This window comes from Rousettus aegyptiacus, unplaced genomic scaffold (genome assembly GCF_014176215.1).
Source record: "Rousettus aegyptiacus isolate mRouAeg1 unplaced genomic scaffold, mRouAeg1.p scaffold_m13_p_3, whole genome shotgun sequence".
In the NCBI taxonomy this organism is placed as follows: domain Eukaryota; kingdom Metazoa; phylum Chordata; class Mammalia; order Chiroptera; family Pteropodidae; genus Rousettus; species Rousettus aegyptiacus.
The window spans coordinates 44,267,219-44,289,456 of record NW_023416306.1 but is presented as its reverse complement, the minus strand read 5'-3'; the positions used below and the strand labels follow the sequence as shown (position 1 = coordinate 44,289,456).

The following is a 22,238-nucleotide window of genomic DNA, read 5'->3' as shown; positions in this document are numbered from 1 at the left end:
TGACAAAATATAGTATTTAAAAGGATTCAATACCATCTATAGTTTCAGGCATCTACTGGATGTCTTGGAACATATTCCCCATGGATAATGGGGGACTACTGTACTCTTCTTCCCAAAGCCTCACTTCACTGACAACACCCAACAACACCCCCATACACATAATAACACCTCTCACCCTCTTCCCTAGTACATGCTTAGCCTTGATGCTCCTCTACTCTTAGATCACTGTAATTGGCTTTTGCATTCACCACCAAAATGATTATTCTCTAGCCAAAGTCACCAGTGACTTCCTGAAAATCTAATTAAATGGACTCTTCTAAATATCCACCTAATTGGAGTTTTATTTTACATTTAATACTGTTGCCTCCTCCATTCTCAGTGTTCTACTTTGGCCATCTCTTCTCTCTCACTTGTCTTCCCAGGCAAGCTCACCCACTCCCACAGCTGTAACTTGTACATTCTTGATCTCCAAATCTATATCTTAAGTCCAGCTCTTTCTACTTTGCTCCAGAGTTCTATATACAAAATAATCTTCTTCATGATTTTCCTGGTGATACAGAGAGGAGGCAAGTGAACTGAAGAGTTAAATCAAGCTACATTCAGAAACTGCAATATGCTGATCAGCCTTGAAGCCAGGTCAGGAGGACACCTTCAGAATAAAGGAAGATTTCCGCTGGGATTGCTAACAACCCATATCCTATACCTGTGAAGGGGAAACAGGAACAATGGATTCTTTAAGAGGCTGCCCTACACAAAATAAAATCATTCTTCGCCTATGGCTAAAACCATAGGGAACTTGTGGAGTCAAAGCTGGGAACTGCCAGCAGGCCTTTCAGGCTACATACTCTTATCCTTCCTCACTGTATGTCCGTATCAAAGGGAATGGGTAAACAAAGTCTTTAAACTGTAACTCACAGGAATTAAAAAATGATATATAAACTGAATTCCCCAAACACTCAGGGAGATTTCCTCTCAGTGCCTCTGCTCTGTTTCTCTCACATGCCTCATCTCCCTATTGCTTCTGTCCCTCTGAGTCTCTCCTAGGCTCTCTCACTCTCCGCCTCTGAGTGTAGACCATGCTCTGTCTATGGAGTGTTATTCCTTCTCTAATAAACTTTCTTTTTAACTCTAACTTTAGTGTGTGTTTGAATTCTTTCTACGCTCTCCACCAAGAACCCCCTTCTCTCTCAATGCAAGACTTAGTCTCCCACACTCAGGGGAATTTTCCCTGTCCTCCATCACCGGAATTCCCATGGGAACCTCAAACTCAATCAAACCTCAACTGAACAAATCTCCTTTTCCATACTGTTCCTCTTTCCAAGGTTCTCTATATCGGTGAATTACATCATCTTTCAGATGAACCCAGAAACCTTGGAGTGACCTTCAACGCCTCCATCTTAAATCCTCATCCACTTCCCCCACTACCACCTTCTGTACCATCTGACTTCTGTCCGGGGCCTTCCAATTTCACCTTCCAAAAGACGTATGTTACTGATCTGCTATTGCATTAGCTAATGTCCTCTCACTTCTCATCTCAATCTCTTTTATGAACCCTTTACAGTTTTGTTTGACAGCTCTAAAACATATGTCAGTCACAGCACTACCCAGAGCATGGAGTATAAGTCCTCTGAAGTCTATACTCCTGTCTCTCTCTTCAGACCCATCTGTCCTGCTTCCTGCCGCCTGCCTTTCATCTTACAGTCAGCTGTATTAAGTTACCTTCTGTGCTTGGGACTTTCCATGCTAAGTCTCAGGTTGGAATGCCATTCTTTTCCTTTACACCCCTCTGCTCCTTTATGCCTAGCGAGTATCTGCTTATTCCAGGGCTCACCTCAGACTTCTCATTCTCTGCAAGGTTTCATCTATTGCATCCCCACTCTTACCTCAGGAAGAACTACTTTCTTTTTAGGGCTCTATCTCCACGTATATACTGTCAATGTCATTTTGACTCTTTTGGACTGCAGAGTCCTTCAAGACAGCATCTCTGCCACATGTATCTCTATACGTTGAGGTCCAACTCATAGTGTGAAAAAAATAGATATATATTAAATGAAGAATGGACAAATTAAAAATGAAGCCCAACCTGTGAGCAAAGGCTAAATGACTATTATGATAGTGCAGCAAATGTTGATCACAATAGCATACTGAATCATCATCACAAAAGCCTGTCTGCAGCTAGCTCTGCTATTTGTAAACCCACTAAGCCTCAATTTGTATTAGTAAACAAGTCCAGTAGGTATTCTCTAGGATGTAAGCTGACTTTCAAGGACAGAATGTGGGGGTGACGCCTCATATTGGCTTGCTCCCTTAGCAATTTGTGAAAACAAAACCCATCAAAACAATTCCTCTCTTTATCAAAAGTTGGTGCTATCTAAAGATTTTCTTTTCCAAAATACTTTCTCTGGTCAGGCAACACTCCCCGTACTGTAGCTGTTAGGCATTAGTGTGCTCTGAATCCGTTAGAGAAGGTCAGTTCTGAAAACCAAACAGATGCAGAGCACTGAGTTTCCAGAGCTGGAAAGGCATAATAACAACAGTTATCTTCTCTGCTCATGCTGTTAATAGTTTCACCATAAGCAGCCCAGCCATATTTTAGAGACTGGCCTCGAGTTATCCTAATTTCCACACCTGAAGTGAGGAACAAATAATTTAAGGCAAAAAATAATGCAGGAGAGTTTTAGCTTTACATGCATACACACGCTCCTTGCTTCCTGAGAAAAGCAACACTTTAAATCCAGTCAACATAAAAAATATAACAAGATTCAAAAGAGCAAAGATTTTTTTCCATAGCAAAATGTTTATAGCAATTAATTAATTACAGCAAAACCAAGCCAAAACAAAGAACAAAAAATCCTCCTTACTCCAGATTACCTATTAATTTCAAATGGAAAAGCCCTAGGCAGTAAGAAAAAAAAAAAATTGACCCATGCATTAAGTAGATAGGTTAGTTAGTTTAGGGCTAGTAGAAACAGCCAACTAACATTAAGTTGTCATGGTCGAAGGTAATGCTTTCACATTACTATCCAAACTTGTAAAAATAGAGAGGCAGAAAGAAGTACTAAATTTAGGCCCTGATTTAATGTGTTCAAGAGCATGATTCATTTCCCCCTGTGCTGGTACGGCCTGGGGAATCTGTGTTCAACAGGCAACACAAGGATGCCCTATAAACAAAGGGTACTCTCGTTCATCCAGAGGCTCAAGGAAGCTACCGAGCACCCCATTTTCTTTGCCAACAAAGATATACTTCCAGGTACTTTGCACACCAAAACAGAAACCAGATTTCTCAACTGGAGTGAGTCTATCTAATTTTAGCTTTGCCCTGGCTTTAGCATGAATGTGCTGGAAATTTATTTTGCTGCTTCTCTTCTCTAAGTGGCTTTTTTTCCCTCAAGTTCCAGTGGGATCCTGATGAGCTTTCAGAAGCCATGCAACATGGGTCACCTTAATGAGATGTCCAAAAGAATGTCATCATTTGGTAGCAATGCATTTAGCAACACGGAGCCCAAGTCACCTTACGGCAGCCAATAGGTTGGGTTTTAGAGAGCTAGTATTATATAAAACAAGCATGTGAGATGATTTGGAACTATTTGCAAACAAAAGAACTAGAAAAAACAACTAAACAACAACAGCGAATTCAATTCCCATCAATTAATTAGGGTGCGGGGCAAAGCGCCCAGGCGGAGCAGACCATTACTTTCCTTTCCCCAGTTTCATTAGCTGGTGCTTCCAATATGTTCTTGCACTCACTTCTGCTCCCAGCAGCAAAGCAGATTTTTAGCTTCTACTGAAGATTGAGATTAAGGCTGAACTATCATTTATGTTAACCCAACCAGGCTTAGAGGTAAAAAGCACCTAAGTTATTTTTGAGTTTACAGTGACTTCATTCTTTTTTTTTTTTTTTTCCTTTGAGTCTTTAGGCACATTTGGAAAGTAACCTTATAATGTCATTCTAGCTTTTTTGGCCTTATCGATAGTTTCTGGGTTTAGGACAAAATACAAAAAGAAAAATAAATGTATATCGAAATGTGTAGTTTGGTAACATTGCCTCCCAGAAGTGAGGGCATTAAAGCTGTCCTCCCTTCTGAGGTATAAGACAGGTATATGACCCCTCAGGCCCCATTATAATCTATATACGTTCTTCCCAATTAAGAAAGATTACTTCCCCAAACATGAAATGAGTTCAGCAAATTTGCAGTTAAAAACAAAAAGAGTTAGACATGGAGCGTGTGCATTACATTAGAAATGAGTTGCTCTGGGGAGGTGTGTGTAAATGGGCAGCACTTGGAGAGGCCCACACAGGGCACAGCCACGGGATGAGGTTGGTAGACCTTGGGCAGGGCTGTGGGTCCAGGTGGATATGAGAGCCGATCAGCCTGAACACATGCTTCACAAACCGACCTGGGCACGGCACAGAAAAGAGGCAAGACACTGCAGGGCAGCATAAATAATTTGTACCTTTCTCAAATAGCTTGGTTCTTGGGTCTCCTGGGTAGTTCTGAATGACCAGGTGGGGCAGTCACCCAATTCCCTTGGGCCCACCCTGTGCCATAACATAAAAATCACATCATTTAGAGGACAGGGATCTTCAATGACCTTGGCCAAATGAGATGACAGATTTAGGGACAGCCTTCTTTACCCATTTGAGAAAGGACAAATATTCTTTAGCACTCTAGACAGAAAACTGGCTGATTTAGCTTAGAACAGTGGCTACTATTGTAGCCGATTTCAGAACATTAAAAAGGAAGGTAAGTAGTTAGGGGAAGGGTGTCGTGAAGGTTGCATTCATCCAAGGCTGGGTCAGTTACATATTGGGATTTGGGGTAGAAATTTTTTCTCACACACGTAGAACACCACAGATCTAATTAACAACGTGGGAAATCTATTTTCATACTTTACTCACACAAAACACTTCTCCTCTGTCTCCAGGGGATTTTCAAGTTCTAAACTACAATCAGCCCTTCTTTTAAAAATAACAGTAATAGATCCTCTTAGCCAGATGGTGGTGTTTGTTGCACTAGGCTGGGTTCATAGTACAACATCAATAAATGGCCACTTGTAGAGCGACAGACAGAATCCCATTCATAAAACACACCTGCACCTCCCTCCTTTTCCCATCCCAAAATGTTGCATTGTCAAAACACCCATGGGGGCTTAATCTCATTTTGGGGAAAAAGGGAAAATTAGAAAAGCAAAATAATGTAGGTGAAAAAGTAATTAATTTTTTTTTTGGAAGGGAGAAATAGTATACTTAGTCTCTGAGGACAATGATCAGAGGTGGGCTTTTTGAGTATTGTTTTGCCTTTAGGGATCATTTGAAAGAAGGACTCCAAAAATTTTGCTCAGTCCTTGGAAAGCTGTTTTGGTGAAGGCTGCACATTGTCAAACAAAGATATTTCGAGTGGGAGATAGAGTTAAAATTCTTCCTCAGTGAGTTGGCTATGTCTCGTGAAATGAATATTTGTTTCAATTAGGTGTTCCAAAAAAGCCTTCTTGCTTCGGATAACTCATTTTGAGAAGGAAAGGGTATTTATTCAAAACCTATCATGAAAGAGAAAATGACATAGTGGTATGTCCCGTTGCCAGTGGACACGTACTCTTTCCAAGCCTGGATGTCTCATGCTCTTTGGTGCTTTGTCCTTATTTTCCTGGTCTCAGTTCTACCTGGGACTGGCAGGGGTGAAGAGGGATGCTGACTAGTCTGTGCTCCACTCTTAAAAAGCTATCCTACCTGGTTATGTAACCTTAATCCATGTCCATAGTCCAGGGCTCAGATGGCTGGCCTGTCAGCAAAAAACTGTCTGAAAATGTTAATTCAACAATGTTGGTGGGATGTTATTTCTAGAACTAAACTCCTCAGGGAAAATGAGAAATAATTGCTCCTGGGATTCAACTCCTCCACACTGAAAGATATTTCTTTCCTGATGTTTTCTTCCCAATGCCTGGTGTGCCCTGACATTTGGTCCAAATAAAATCTGGAACAGACTCCTAGGATACAACTGTCTACACATTCTATTCAAGGGGTGTGTTTATTATGGAGAATCAGCATCTATTAGAGTTTGAAACTTCAGGGGCCTGCTGGCACTCTCTCTCCACACTGAATCACTTCATGATATAGATACTATTTTTGGCATTTACAGCAAACAACTCAGTTTATAACTTAAGGCATTTTCCATACTTCCAGGCAATAAATACTAGCTTTTTTTGAGTCTCAAAAACACATAGTTTAAGATAGTGGGAAAACGAGCTGGGGAATGAATGGTTTCCAGGGCAAGGAAAACACCATGCAGATGTTGGCCCTCACTCTTGAATTCTGATGGTGAAATCGAGAATTGTTTGTTCTGAAGTCAAACCAAGGAATTTATTTTTTACAGGCTGGGGTAGGGGTGGGGAGTAGTGATGTAATATATTACTAATATTGAAATAACCAACACATGGTGCTAGAATTTTGAATCCCTAAAGAATTTCAGTCCTTTTAAATGGTTCTTTTTTTTTTTTAAATCAAATTTGGCACACCAGATGTCGATTCATGTCACAGAAAGGACATACCTGAAGAAACACCCGAGGACTGCTTTGCTAAAATTGCATATTCACCTTCTGTAATTGTTTTTTTGTTCCTCCAAGATAACAAGCTAGGAATCGGTCCTCTATCTTGAGCCATTTATTGAGAACAAATAAATGAACTTGAAAAAGACATGACCCAATTGAAGTTAAATACCTGACTTTGGTGTATGAGAATCATAAACTTGCTTACGGTCTATCTGGTCCGCAAACACTTCCCCATAAATCATCCAATAGGGCATGTAGAAGATGTTCTTGGCCAATTTCCATGATGGCTCCTCATTGGGAAAGAGAATGGCTTGCCTGGCGACCCCAAAACTCATCAGCACCACCAGCATAATGATGACAAAGTACATCATGTCTATCATCTAGAAGGGTGGGGAAGCAGAGGGAGAAACAAACAAAAAAAATACATAAGACTGAGTGTCCCTATGCCACTGACACTGATGGAAACCATTGAAGGAGGTTCACTTTCAGTAATGCTGATGAGCGATGTTCAGATAGGTAGCTGTGTCTAGATAAGAGGACGTTTGTTCTATTGAAGTCAATGTCCACGGAATCTCATCGGAAACTGAAAAGTCATTAAAAACAACAACAACAACAACAACAACAAACACAACCTAATGATATATACAACGGAACCCCTTCATTTTCCATTGCTGTTTGTGGGATCTAGTCAAGACTAGGCATGGGAGTCAAGGAACATAGAAATGGGGGTATCTATGTTAATTCAGTTCTAACTTTTTCTCTGCCCCTGAAGGAGGCAAATGTACTTCTTGCATCTCTTTCATCTTAGAAAAATTGGCATTGGGAGAGTTGAACTATTTCAAGAACTATTGCAATGCCATAAATTCTTTAAGTTCTGAAAGGCCAATGAAGAGTTGGAAAGTTTAAGAAAATAATCATTTGTAAACAAAACTAGGATAACAAATATCCACCATACACCATCTTATTCTTGTGGTCCCACCTCACCGCATGGCGTTCTAAATCAAACCAGTCTCCCAGAGAACCACTCTTTCTGTATTATCCTGTAGTGTATCCTATCAGTTACGAAGGGTGTTTTCATAGGCATTAGAATCAGGTAGCCTATTCTTGTTCCTGGTGTTGAAATGTTGGATTTTCATCTTGACCTGTTTATAAAATTTTCTTGACTGCATTTGACTACGATGTTATCTCTTGTTCCTCTTTATTCCTTTTTTTTTTTTGCTCGTTTTCGCGATACATGTTATTTGAGATCTGTTTCTCATATGCCAAATTATTTTCCTTTCATCACTGAAAATAGATGAAGATATAATAACTATTATTTTGCCTGCCCAGAACCTTCTTGTTTTAGAGGTAGTCTCCTCCCATTTTGGCCACCAAGGTAGGTGTCATTCCAGCCTAGGCTCGTTGTGGTATCTTACGCTCTGGCAACAGTGATAGGAATAGGCATGTGGTACAAGAATCCAACTAGAATCCTTTTTTCTGGATATTTTCAACTGAAGCTGGGAGAGAAAAGCTCCCTTTCTATCTCTGTAATGATGTGAATTCAGAGTATCTGAGACTGAGTCCCCCAATACCGATCAAAGTGAATGAAGCTGATGAGATTGAGAGAGAGAGAGAGAGAGAGAGAGAGAGAGAGAGAGAGAGAGAGAGAGAGAATGAATAAGTTCTGACAGTGGTCGAGAGTCTGACTGCAGTAGCCCTTAAGGTCTGTTCCATCATGCCCTGCTATAAATCAATATATCCCTCCAGGCTTAGGCTAGTTGATTAGTTTCTATCCCTTGCATCAAACCATCTAATACAAAAGACTACCTTCTCTTGGATATAAAACTTCCTAAGGAGATGCCCCTCCACAAAGAAAGACTAATGATAATCTTACCAATGATAATGAAGGTTTTAAATTAGTTTTAAAATTTTACTTTAAAAGAACACATTCCACAGTGCTTGTTATTGAAATTAAAACATTATAGCCTTCCTGTTTGCCTTAACACTTTGGAGCTTAATATATTTTATATCAATTAATCAACTTTCAAGGAAGCTTCAAAATTCATATCTCAAGTATCATCTGACTTTGAAACTAAGTAAGAATTTCTCAAAATGTGGCATCAATTCACATTTGTTTACTGTCCTTAAAACATATATGCTAGTTAACTAGTTATTCCTTTCACAATTTAGTGGCCTCAAAACTCTCCTAAAATGAGCAAGTCTGCTATGTTAAAACAGTTTCATAGGAAACAGGGGCTTGTTTCTCATCTTTTCTCTTTTTTATTTTGTAAAATTCTTTCATTATTTTTTCCCAAAAACTTCTAACCAATGAAGAAACACTAATGGGGTTTTCATGTTGTATTTATTTAAAATTGACTATAGGGTGGGAAGATGGTGTGTACTCACAAGATTTAGAAGCCAGTCTGAACCAAGAAAATGCTGCCAGTAAATACAGCAACCATTCTAATTTAATTTCTCAGGACTGTTTTCACTCAGGTTGATTGCGATATATATTCAAAAGGTTAAAACAATTAAAGAGAAGAAACATCTTCCCAAAACTCAACTTCGTATATTTCAAAGAAGTCTTAGCTTCCATACAAGCACCATAATCTGATAGAGTGGAATGCGGAACTAGAATATTATTAGTGACAACTGGGGCTGGCTACCTCTGTTTTGAAAGTTAAATTGCCCAGTGGTTCAATATTAAGAAAGCTAACTCTATCTTACTCTTATAAATATTCTTTGTGTTCTGTAGGGATGAGTATGTGCTGTAGTGATTAAGCACGTGTTCTCAGGTGTCAGACTACCTGAGGTTTTTCATCTTTGCTCTACTGGTAAAAACAGCTAGGTGGTCTTGCTTAATCTTTTTTTAAGTTTTTTTTTTATTCTAAAAATGGGGATAATAATAATAACAGTAATATACATATTGTTTTTTTTGTGAAGATTAAATGAGATAATATGTGAAACAGTGTGGGTAGTTCTCATTTCATGCTATGTTATTAATAGAATTAGAAGAAGGTCATGCTATAGAGTCAGACAGGAATTTGAACCTTTTCTTTTTCCTTTGCCCAGTTTCAGTTTATTCCATCATTACATGGAACACAAACATCTATTTCATGGGTCTGTAATGATAATAACATGGTATTTGGCACATAGTAAATGATAGCTTGTATTAGTGTCATTTTTATTCTGGGTTATATGAGTGAGCTTAGTGCTAAACTATTCCACTGAGATATGGAATATGAAGGAAAGTGATCCTGGATCTAAACATCAACTGGAATCATACTTGATCAGTACTGTGTTTAAGTATCTTAGCAGCTGTCTGTTCCAGTACCACAGAGAACAGACACTTGGCTGTTTAGTACTAAGTAAGGACTAATGTTGAGGGGCTTTCGTTATAATCACATCTGGGCATATTTTGTTAAGCTTCTAGCCTGGCAGTCCATCTGGCCCTCTGATAAATTCTATAGGCATATTTTACCTACCTTCTGGATCAGTGACTCAGTTATTGAACTAATTATTTAAAAAACTCCATGTAGAACGAAACACCCATTTTCTTATTATTCCTGATTTATAAGTCATTCATAAGTTAGAAGGTAGAGGAAATGCAGTACATCTCTCTTGCTCACTCCATAGTAAGGTTTAATTCTAGTAAAAATCAGGCATAATTATGCCATCATTAAAATGATAAGCATGGATTTTAAAATAATCTTGCTGCTTTAGTTTGACTTTAGTTATTTCAAGTATTTAAATACCACCCGACCTTTTTTAAAGTACTATATTTGGTTTGTTTGGGTCTTTTCAGGTTTCATTTATTATAATAAAATAAGGCAACCATCAATTAGAAAAAACAACCAATGAGATTATATAATTGCCTAATGCAGTGGTTCTTGACCAAGGGCAATTTTGCCCCACCGAGGGGCATATGGCAATGTCTGGAAACATTTTCGTTGTTGTTGTTGTTATTGCTGTTGTTGTTGTTGTTGTTGTTGTTGTTGTGTGTGTGTGTGTACACACGCACACTCACATTAGTGGGTAGAAGCCAGTGATGCTGCTAAACATTCTACGATATGCGGGACAGCCCCCAACAACAATGAATTATCTAGTCTAAAATGTCAATAGTGTCAAGGTTGAAAAAACTAGCCTTAATTTTGCAGCTGTTATAGTTCTTTACTTTCATTGGATCCATTTGAGAATTCATTTGAGAATCTCATGGAAACTTCTCCTCTCTGTTCAGAAAATTCATATACCCACACATTTTTATCTATACCTTGGGTGGAGGGTTCACAGATCCTCTCTCCTAAATCTTTTCCACAGACTCTAAGTTGAGATTCTCTGCTTTTAGATACAGGAATTTTCACCATAATCTCAAACTCATTACTAAAGTAATATGACAGACAGTGTAATAGAGTAAGATGCATTTTTTTTTCCTAGTCAAAAATTCCAATTGAACTAGGATTTAGTTTTGGGATTCAGTCTAACTCAAGCTTGTTGAATTCAAGTTTTTCCTCTCTAGAATGGATTTGGGATATTTTCCCTAAACAATGCTGTTGTTATAAATACCAAGCTTTTGTACAAAAGTGTTAAGAATAGAGCAGGATTACTATGCTCACCAATTTCTCCCTTTCTCATTGTACTTTAACAAGCATAATATGAACATAATAAAAGATACAATTTGTCAACTACCAACTATGAGCCAAACACTGTTGGCTATTTAACATATACTATTTCTAACTATCACAATAAACTTACAAGATATGCATTTATTGTAACTACTTTAGAAATGAGTAAACTGAGTTTCAAAGTGGTTAAATGAATTGCTCAAGGTCCCTTAACCCCTTCCTTTTGGATTCAAATTCTCCCTTTCTTCGCATGAATTTATCAATGCTTTTGTAGGAAGATTCTTGGTTATTTAAGATTCATTTTAGCAGAGTTAAACACACACAATAATAATAAATATTAATTTTCTGGCTGAAAGGTAAGCAGCAAGGATATATAAAGTAAAACTGGAGTGAGAATGATAAAGGACATCTATTGACCAACTGTTGTTGGCTTCAACAGCTCATAAGGGAAAGTGGAATGGAGGTTTTTAGCAAAGAGGTCTTTTAGTAAGAGGTGTTTGCCAGTGTAGGATGGATGTACTTGGCTTTTCCACCTGTAAATGTGAAGTAGAAGACACTTAGAAAAGTGGAGGAACTGATAAAAAAAAAATCAATGAACTCTTTTTATGGGCATCAGGCTCTGATTCTTCCCCTAGTGAGTTTGGAGAGGGAGATGATTTACTAGTGCATGCCCAAGTTCACACTAATGCTGTCCTCTTAGGGCTGGGTCTTTATGGAGAAAGTCTGGAAACCAGTGTGGTTGAGAGTGTTGGAACAGTCCACACCCATTTGTTGGTTAGCATATTAGTTTGCCACTTGGGATTCCTTTTTAAAGAATAAGATAAGTAGGACATCCTTCTGGAACCTAGTTTTTAATGGACATCATTTTCCAGTAGTCTAACCAGACACATGATATGTTGATAGAACTTAATGTTCAGTTCAAACACCACCTAACAAGTAAGTTCAAATAAACTGTTTTCTTCTCTCTGTGTAGGGAAAGGCATTTTACTAGTACTTTGTTTTTAAAAAAGCAACATTAAAAATCTTGAAAATCTGTTAAAAATTTGGAGAGGAGACTCACTTCTCCTAAAATGTAACCTCCATGTGAAGTCTTCCCCAACCTACATTCTTTTTTCTATGTCCTCTTGTACCTTATACACATCTCTATCACAGCATTCTCACACTGTATGGTGATCACTTATCTTTCTGTCATCTTTGGCTTCATGGAAAGAGCACCTTTATATACCCAAATCCTAATCCAGTGCTTGGCACAAAACTAATGATCTTTATATATTTTTCGGTAAGTAGATAGGTGAGTGATTGCTAATTCTCCAGTTATATATATAGTGGTAGTCAGACTCCTGAATACACCAAAGGAAGTTCAAAAATAAAACACCCCTAGGGCCATCTCGGTTAGAGCTTTAGCACAGGCCCACATGAATTATTCCTTCTTCCTATTATTATCGGTCCTCCTTTGAGAATTTATTACATGGAATCAGAGGACCCTGCTTACCATTTTTCCAATCATCATTACATATGGGCCCAAGTACTTGTTCACGCCGAAGATGTCTAACAGACGAATGTACCAGTAAATGATGTTCACACAATAGATGACCCTCCCATCACTCCTGAAGGGCTGGTCTTGGAGACGAAGGATCATTCCAACAGAGAACAGGAGTATGGCTATGAGGTCTGTCACGTTCCAGTACTCCTGCAGCCATACCTTCACTTTCTGTAGCAACTTTCCTGGCTCTGACATCAGAATCTAAAAGGCAGGAAAGAGGGTGGGGTTAGTTAGGATTCCAGTCTATCTTCTCAGCCCAGTTCGAAAGTGCTCAGTCTATTCACTGACATCAGTAGCTTGCTTATTTTGTTTGTCTGTGTCTACTTGAATACTTGCATGCTATGAATATACAACTGTACAAAGCACAGGCCATCCATATACAAATATTCCGGAAGCAAATATAAGCAATAAGTTTGATCCTTTGGATTGCCTTATAATTTTATGATACACATTAGGGTTTTGTTATACAACTATCGATTTCTAACACCCTGTAAATCTCTGAAATCCTCCTCCATCTCAGTAAACAGAGCTACCATATTGAGTTATTCAGATCACTAAGTTGGGAGGACTTCTTTATTCTTCTCTTTCACATACACATCCTCTGCATCAACATGTCCTATCACCTCTATTTCTAAATACGAGCTAATCCAACCTCTCTCACCACCTCCACTGCTGCCATTCTATTCTAAGCCCCGTCACCTCTCCCAGATGACTGTAACAGCTTGCTGACTGGCATCGCGGCCGCCATTGTTGTCCTGTCTGTCTCAATCCCTTCTTTGAGCAGCATACAGAAACAGAATGGTCTTTCAAATGGTCCTTAAAAACTTAAGCCATGATCTGGGTGGTGATCACAGTTGAATAGATAGGCAAAAATTCATCAAGTTGTACCCTTGTGAGTTGTTCAATTTCTTGCAAGTAAATTTAATATTGAATGTTAACTGTAACTGAAATATGTTTTTAATTTTTTTATTTGTAATTAAAATAAAAAAGTAAAAGAGACTCTTGAGAGAAATATGAACTACAATAATAAAAACTAAAGCAAATCATGATAAGTGAATGCTAAAATCTTCTGATGGCTTCTATTACAAATAGAGAAAGAGCCAAACTCCTTATTGTGGCCTCATTTGACGTCTCGCCATATTCTCCCCATTCGCCACCCTGCTGCCTTTGTGGTCTGCTCTCAAGCCTAACAAATTTATTCTGTGTTCAGGACATTTTCACTTATTCCTTGTGTTGAGCATTTTCTCCTCCCAGATTTTTACATGTCTGGCTCCTCTTCATCCTCAAGGTCTCTGTTCACAATTCCCCTTCTTAGGAAGTCTTTCCTTGAGTATCCTACCTGCAGTGGTCTCCACAGCCTCAAGTCACTAATATATTACCCTGTTTTATTTTTTAAGATTTTATCACCGTATGCATGTACGCATGTATGTATGTGTCTATCATCTATCTATCATCTATCTTCCTACCTACCTACCTACCTACCTATCATCTCTCTCCACGAGACTGTAAACTTGAAGGCAGACCCTTTTTTATTCATGGCCTGTAATATAATAATAAATATGGCTGGCTGTTGCATAGACACCTCACAGTAGTTCTCCAGCCCCTTAACTGCTGGCTGGGACTCTGGCTTACCTTGAATCTAGAGGGGCCTTTTTGCTTACTTATACTCTATGAAATGCATAGTGGGAGTTGCAACCCATCCCGCACCATAGCCTACCCTAGGATGTGAGAAACCGGAAAAGCCAACCCAGTGAGGCTATGTAGCAAGAGTACCTTCACAAATCATTTGTGTTTACAGCTGAGACTTTTACCTCTTTCAATCATGACCTACTCTTTCCAACTCAGGGCCTCTCAAGGGAGAAGAGAGGAAAGACTGGGGACAGGCCTGCAGCTATGTATTTGAATCCACATGTCTCTTTTAATGGCTTCCCTTGGCTTGAAATAATAGGGAAGAGTCTTAGTAAGTCAGGACTAGGCTGAGAAGGCTGAGCAAGGCACCAGGCAGCCACCAGGTAGCCTCATTCTTCATCTTCTGTGATGCGGCACTTCTAAACCCCAGCCCATGGCTTCTTAAATTGTAGCATGCATCAGAGTCGCCAGGAGGGCCAGCAAACCACAGATGGCAGGGCCCTACCCTTGGACTTTCTGCTTCGGTTTACCTGGTATGGGGCTTGAGGATTTGTATTTCTACTAAATTCACAGGTCAAGCTGGTGACCACAGATTGAGAACCAGTCTCCTCCACCAGGAACTCCTTCAGCTGCTCTTGTCCTGATGGCGTCTCAATCCCAGCTCTAACCTGACTAGGTGAAAATCTGTGTGTTTTGGGAGGAGGGGTGGAGTGCCTTAGAGCTTCTTTAACCCTTGGCTCACACTTTCCTAAAACTGTTAAACACAGAGGTTTATCTTATAATTTTAAATAGTGAAAATATTTTTGTGAAATCTTAACATAAAAAAAGAGACAAAAGCCAAGCTGCTAAAGGTGAAGCAGGAGTGACGAGCTGAGCCCCTGCACTGCCCCTTTTGCTTCCCCAGCTAGCTCTTCGTCACCTCTTAGACCCTTGGGGCTCTGAGGAGCATTCCAGTTAGCCCACATGGGAGCCCACTGTGGGAATGAAGAGAGCAGTGGGCCTAGAGAGGGAGCAGTCAGGCATAAGACACGGTTCTTTCTAGCTGTGGGGTACGGAAAAATAGCTCAGTCCCCAAGTCTTACTCCCTATACGTGCAAAGCGGGGATGTCATAATAGACACCCCACTTGCTTCCCAGAGCCGTGGGGAGGACCCACATGAGAGATCGTCTACCAATGCACGCTATAAACAGCTACGTGCTATTAAGCGATTGCCGCGGCTTGTTTTGGTGACTACACACAGAAGTATGTGGTGCTGGGAATGGGAGGGCGGCATGTGAAACCACAAAGCCTTGTATGTCCCTCCTCGTACACAACAGAGTACAAACTTTTTCATGTTCCCAGGATCCTGAATCTGAGATGTTGAGGGCCTGTGTGCTGATGATGATGGGGCACAAGGGTAGGACCTGCGGGGTCCTCACTTTCTTGGCAGTGGAGCCTTTCTTTAATGGCGTCAGGGCCGTGGAGTAAGGGGTGAGGGAGCTACCTCATCAGGCTAAAGAGGAGAAGCTCAGACACTAAGGTGGTCAGTGCCTCCCTCCTCACAGCTTCCGCAGAAGCAAAGACTCTTCTGTTGACCCCCTGCTGACCCCGGGCTCTAAAGCCTTGCCCTCACTGCTATTATATGCCGCCTCAGGAGAAATGGATATCCAGGCCTTGAGGCTCCTGGCAGCCGCCTGCTTGGCAGCTTCTTCCAGAACAGTCTGTGGAGTACAGACTGCTCCCTGTCTTCTTCCAGCCTAGTCCCTGGAGACATTCCAGTCTCCCTGCTCAAGTCTTTCCCTTTTCTGCTTATCATGGAGAAGGGACGAGCATCTGGGCCTTAAATCGCAAGTGAGCTGGTACTTCACAGCGACGAGTCCTTAGCGGGAGCAGGCCATAGTTCTCAGAGAGTTACGCAAAGACCAAAGCAAATTTATTACTGTTTTTCAGTTTACTGAGGGGAAATGCACAAACTGGTCAGGAAGTAGAAGGCACTATCAATTGGTTAGAACAAGGCAAGAAAGTAAGGCATCCCTTAAAAGAAATTTTTTTTTTTAAATTATTTAAAAAATCTAGTCTCTTATAAACTGAGACTAGTGTACTCACACCCAAACTCTCAGGATAAGGACATGCTGGTCAGAAGTTAAATACACCCAAAGCAGTTTAAAACGAAGACAAGGGCTCTAAACATACACGAAATTTTTTTTCATGATCCCAACATGACAGTGTCTAATAGATACTGCATCTTTTTTTTCTGAAGGAGAATATTAGAAAGCTGAAATCTAAGATAATAAGGGCCTTTTAACATATTTTAGTAATGAAAGCGAGGGCCAATTTGTGGATTTGTAGGGATCCTTTCTTCTGTGAAGTTTGCTAAACCTCCCATTCATTGCAGTACAGTGAGTAGGATAGTTCCAGAGCTCTAGAGGATGCAGTGGACTTGACAGGGAGAAATTCTTCCAGAAAAGACCTCTCCTGCAGACTGTAGTTTCAGGAGGAAATGCAGAGGAATCATCACACCGCAGAAGCCGGCCTCCCCTAGGGTTTGCGAGTAGGAGTGTGTGCAGCACATTGAGCAGGGCTGCAGAGCCCTCTGGTGGACTGTTGCTTCACTGCATCCATTTTAGCAGCTCTGAATCTGATGGCCTCGGAGGCTGGCTTTAACTTCAGGTTAATCATATGGGGGTGGTGTTATCATCCCTCCTTTCACTCAGTGCAGGTGGAGGGAGAAGAGAGGGACCCACACCCTCAACCTGAAGGATGGGAAATATGCTCAATTCACCCAGGTGATGCTCAGGACTTGGTGGATAGGCTGGTGCCCAGCAGGTAGATAATAAGTATAGAGAAGGAATAAACCGGAGAATAAATTAATGAATGGAAGGATTGTTCCTTCTAGGGCTGCTGAAACACACCTGGAGAATCACAGGTATTGGTGGACTAAGTCCAAAGAGACCCAGAGTGAGGGGTTGCAATGGGAGTTAAAAGTGGGAAGATTTAAAGAAAAAAAAAAGGATAAAAAGTGAAAAATGTAAAGAAGTTATGTTTACAAGGATGAGGAACGGGTGGTGTAAACAGTGTTGAAACAACTTGAGAGTTTCTTGGGGCAAGAGCTGTGTTAGCAGAAAAGGGACTAAATCCTCAGCACTCAGGGAGTGACAACCCTATGAACACACGCTGCGAAGCCTCCCCAGGATTGTCAGCAGCCCTCAAAGCCATGTCTAGACTTCAGTGGCAGCATTATAGAAAAACAGTTTCCGCATTGATTTGGACCTTGAGCATCCCTCTCTCTCCTCCAGGCACAAAGGTAACCAACCCCTGCCTTTCTCCTAAGTTCTCTTATGTGCAAGCAGTCGTTACCTCTCTCATCTTTTCTATTCCCAGCGTGAAAATATAGGAAATGACGATCCATTCCTGGGTGGAAGGCCAGCGCTCCATCTTCACTAACACGATATAGTTGAAGAGCATCAGGTAACCGATGTACGCCAGCTGTAAGGAAACACAACACGGCGCTGCTCTGGCTGCAACACCCGGAGCCCTGCCCTTGGGCAAGGCCACTGCGTGACAGGACAAGAGGAGGGTCAGCAAGCAGGACTCAGCATTCATGAACAAATGAACTTCAAGGCTCTAAGCTAGCAAAAGAATTATCATAATAAAAGACTTCAGTGCTTGAAATAATTTGATATGCAGTCTTCCTTTTGACCCTGACATACGTCTCTGGGTCCCGGCACTTTGCTTGTACCTATGTGTCGTGATGCGGGATTGATTTTGTTTTTTAGTCACCCAGTTTCTCGTGTCTTCCTAGCTAAAAAGGGAACCACCTCTCTCAGGAGCTGCTCTTGCTCATGCGTGAGCCTCAGGTTCTTGAATTAGGGCAGCACAGTGAATGTTTTTGCCTAATGAATGCCAGGTGGATTAAATGTCAGCACGAAGGAAGAAAGACATAGGCTATACTTGTAAATTGGTCAAACCAACATAAAAATAGCCCTCACTTTAATTCTCTCCTGAGTTAATGTCTTCTTTGTTTCCCTCTTACCTTAGTGTACTTGGCCTGACAATGCTCTGGGAGGGTTTTACCTATTTTTTATTGCATCACCTTCCTGCCCTATTCAAGTTGGGATATTCCTTCCTGGTTTCTGTTTCTTTGAAACAAAACAAGAAAAAACAATTTATAGAAAGAAATGGCTAACTGTGTGGCCGTTCTGTGTAGCCAACTGCGGCCTGAAGTGGGGTTTAATCTTCTTGAGGCTTTAGCACCAGAGGTTGAACGCTGATGAAACAGGCTGAATTTCTGGGTGTCCCTGGAAAACTCAGGGTTCAGGTTTGGTGACTGTCACTAAAGGATTCAGTTATGTCTAGATAAATAGGGTGCAGGACGGCTAGTGAGGTTCTTACATAAGGGGCCTAGGAGTCTCTGGAGAGAAAACTTACCTAGGGGAAATGGCACATAAATTAAACCTGTCTAGGTGATGCTTCAAGTTAAGTAAGGTACTTCCTGGCTTTAGAGGCCTCAAGGGCTGTGAGTAGGCCAAGAGTGAGTTTATTCAAATCTTCTGCATTCTTTGGAGGCTGCAAGGCAAATAGAGCACAGTGTGGGCAAAGGTTTGAGGCCTTGAGGGTTCAGGAGATACCTCTGGGGCCAGGGGCAGCTTAGAAGGTAAAGAAAGCAGCAGCTTGGCTGGGAGATACAAAGGCAAACTGGCAGCCTACAGGGCTAAAGGAACACTGCTTTCTCTGCTAATGGAATCACTCTTTTCTCCCTTTTTCTTTCCTTCCTCCTTCTTCCCTTCCCTTCCCTTTCTTCCATGTATAGATTATTAATATGAGTCAAGGTATTTTGAGACCCTAATACATTGACACACATATGGACACAACGATATAACTTCTCAACTCTTGAAGGGCAAAGGTTCGGTTCAGAGTTCAATGAGATCATGTATGAAAGCATGAGAGCAGTTACTGAGATGCTGGTTGCGGGGGGTGCGGCTCCTTCGCTACAGGAGAGACTTGCTTTTTTTACACCCATTCCCTCGGGGGCTGTCATTTTAATTCATGCCTCAGTTTTTATCTTCCCCGCCCCCACTTTCAGAATTATTAGCACTTTGTGAAAACCTCACCTGTGAAGAGTCTACTTGAAATCATGTAGGACACTGTTTAAAATGGAATTTGGTTCATATGGTTCCTGTTTACCATGATATCCTGGCATTCGCTCTCTACTCCCTCTGCGTACTGTGTTTTACAAAACACAAAGTAAAGACTTCGATGATTAAACCCTAAAATACCCTTGGCCTCGTTCTGAAATCCTTCTTCCTCTCCAGTTGCTTCTTTATGTTGGTTGGGTCATGTTCTATCACTTCTAAGTGGAATGGATCTTGTTAACTGCCCTGGTTTTTATCACTGTACCAAATTCATTGCAAAACATTCTCTTGTCTCATGTCTCCTGTGTCACGTGGGCCCAATGACACACATGATTCTTCCAGAACCTCTGCATTTTAGTACTTAAGTACAGGTATACCTCGGAGATATTGCAGGTTTGGTCCCATACCACAGCCATAAAGGGAGCATCAGAATAAAGCAGGTCGTAACCTTTTTGCTGGTGGAAGGTCTTGCTTTCGACTTGTGAAAAACACATCTGTGAAGCACAATAAAACGAGGGCTGCCTGGAACTCTCTAACCTGCCTCTGTCCTCGCAACACAGCTCTAGCATATTTGTTTCGTGGGAGGAATAATGTTCAGTGGAAGGAATGTAGATGCAGAAGTCAGTAAAACTTGGACTTAAATCCCATCTTGAGTACTTCTGAGCTGTATCATACTGTATATATCACTTCATCTGCCTGGGCCTCCATTCTGTGAAATGGAGATGATCGCCCCTGACCTTCTGGAGTTTTGGGAAGCATTGTAGATGTGTGTGTGAGGGAGAATATGTATTTATCTCTTGACACAGTGTAGAGGCCCGGTGATGGTGGCTAACATTATTATTTGCCTCTTTTTTTCCAAAAACTTTTATACCTCTCCTCTCCTCTTACCTCAGTCCTTGATTCATTTTGATCACCTGTTAAGTCTTCCTTTCTCTCCTTTTTTTTTCTTTTTAAAACTGCCCTCACTATTGTTATGCTTTCTCCACAATCATCTATTTTAGCTCCTTCCTATTCTATAAAATCACAGTTACTCTATAATACTTTTCTTCCCATAATCATGGTATAAAGTAGTACTTTGGGACAACTCTCAAAATATGGACTTCCACAAATAGGGCTTTAAATATCTTTAAATGGCACAATAGAAGAGTGGCTGCTGTCTTGGAAGCACCCTGTCTTAGAACCTGACGACATTCATGGGGCCCTGCTGCAGATTACTGTAATGCGATGTGCTTGAATGGTGTGTATGTGTGTGTGTGTGTGTGTGCACGCATGTGCGTGCACACACACATTTGGTAAGCTTTAACAAGCTGGCTGTAGAATGTCAAAGCTTTAAGCCAGTGGGAATCCTATAACGATTTGTATTTTATATGCTTACATATTCTTTCTTTAAATTTTCCATTAACCAAGATGCATGACTGCTAAACTATGAAAAGCAAGCACCATAGCCTGCTTCAGTCACCTGTGGGGCGGTGCCATTTCTTCCTCCTTTTTCTACTGCCCCTAGGGAGTGGAGGGGGCACCTGGTGCTAGAGAAAGGAGTCTGTCGCTGCTGACCAGAGCACACGCCCTGCCCTCTGACCAGGTGCCACTTCACGCCTTGAATCTGTATCCTCCTCAGCTGGGTACTTGAAACTGGCTCTCATCACAAATGGCCTGGGAGCCAATTGGATCCCTGCCTCGTTTCCTCTTGGAACAGAGGAGGACCCAACTTGCTCCTCTGGAAACTTGCCACCATATGGAAGTGAGGTTATGTGAACATGAGGCGCGTCTCCTTTCAGAACCTTGAGAGTGTAGAAGCAGATACTTTTGGAAATAAGAATGGGAAATACTCTTACAGAAAAGGACACAACCAAAGAAAATGGCACCTTTGATCTAATGCTGAGCCTTATGGTGAAGCATATCTGGGAATTTAAAAGATTGGCATTCTCCATCTCCATTTACTTCCCTGAGGCTGGGCTTTGTCAATATGTAAATACTGATTTCTGAACATCCTTGTATAAAAACAATCAAATATGATTGGAGCATCCTGTCTGATGGGTTGGCTGAGGCTAATTCAGTCAGCTGTGCAGAAGGGGGTGGGATATGTGAGCTCCATTTCTCAAAGAGGCAGCTCTACCACTGCTGCCTATGATAAAGGAAAGCAGTGTGTCCTAAGCATCTTGGACCACAAGACTACCTGAGAAGCTTGTTAAATACACAGCCTCTCAGGCTTCTCCCTAATGACTTGATTTAGTGGGTCTGTGTCGGGGCCAGGAATTTGCATTTCTAACAAAACCCCTTATCATTATGGAAGTTTTAAAGATACTGTGCTAAACACTCAGCCCTCTGTCTGGGGTAGTGGTTCTCGATTCTGGCTGCACATTATACCCACCAGAGAGCTTTGAAATATCCTGATGCTCTGGCTGTACCTCAGACCAATGACGTCAGGGTCTCTGGGACTAGAACCCAGATATCTTATTATTTTTAAAAATAAAAATATAAATAAAACTGAGGTGTTTTTTAAAAAGCATCCAGGTGATTCCAGGTGTAGCCATGGCTGAGAACCACTGGTCAGGACATTTGTGATTTGAAAACATTCTTGGCTAATAACTTGCCTCAGCTGAAAACATGGGGACTAAAGGAATCAATAAAATAAATACTGAACGCAGATCAAGAAAAAAGGTAAATGCCTTGGAAAAATTAGAGAAGGGAGTACTCTTTTTGTAAAGATGATAGATAATTCTTCGACTGGTGTCTTTTATTGTCCTTGATGGGGAGTCTGCAAATGTTTTTTTTGTAAAGAGCCAGATAGCAAATTTTTAAGGCTTT

At 40.9% G+C, this 22,238-nt stretch overlaps 1 protein-coding gene across 16 annotated transcripts in view; it reads right to left on the bottom strand.

Annotated features, from left to right (window-relative positions):
- TRPM3 (transient receptor potential cation channel subfamily M member 3) overlaps positions 1-22,238 on the bottom strand; it is a 482,939-nt gene that overhangs the window by 50,618 nt on the left and 410,083 nt on the right. For 10 of the 16 annotated variants that reach the window (XM_036217934.1, XM_036217938.1, XM_036217936.1 and 7 more), the window contains 3 exons: positions 17,656-17,784; positions 12,640-12,891; positions 6,752-6,926 (listed from right to left, as the gene is read on the bottom strand). In XM_036217934.1, coding sequence (XP_036073827.1) covers positions 6,752-6,926; positions 12,640-12,891; positions 17,656-17,784 — 556 coding nt within the window. Of the gene's footprint in view, positions 1-6,715; positions 6,927-12,639; positions 12,892-17,655; positions 17,785-22,238 lie in introns of all 16 variants that reach the window. The other 6 variants (XM_036217932.1, XM_036217935.1, XM_036217937.1 and 3 more) reach the window with 1 other exon arrangement.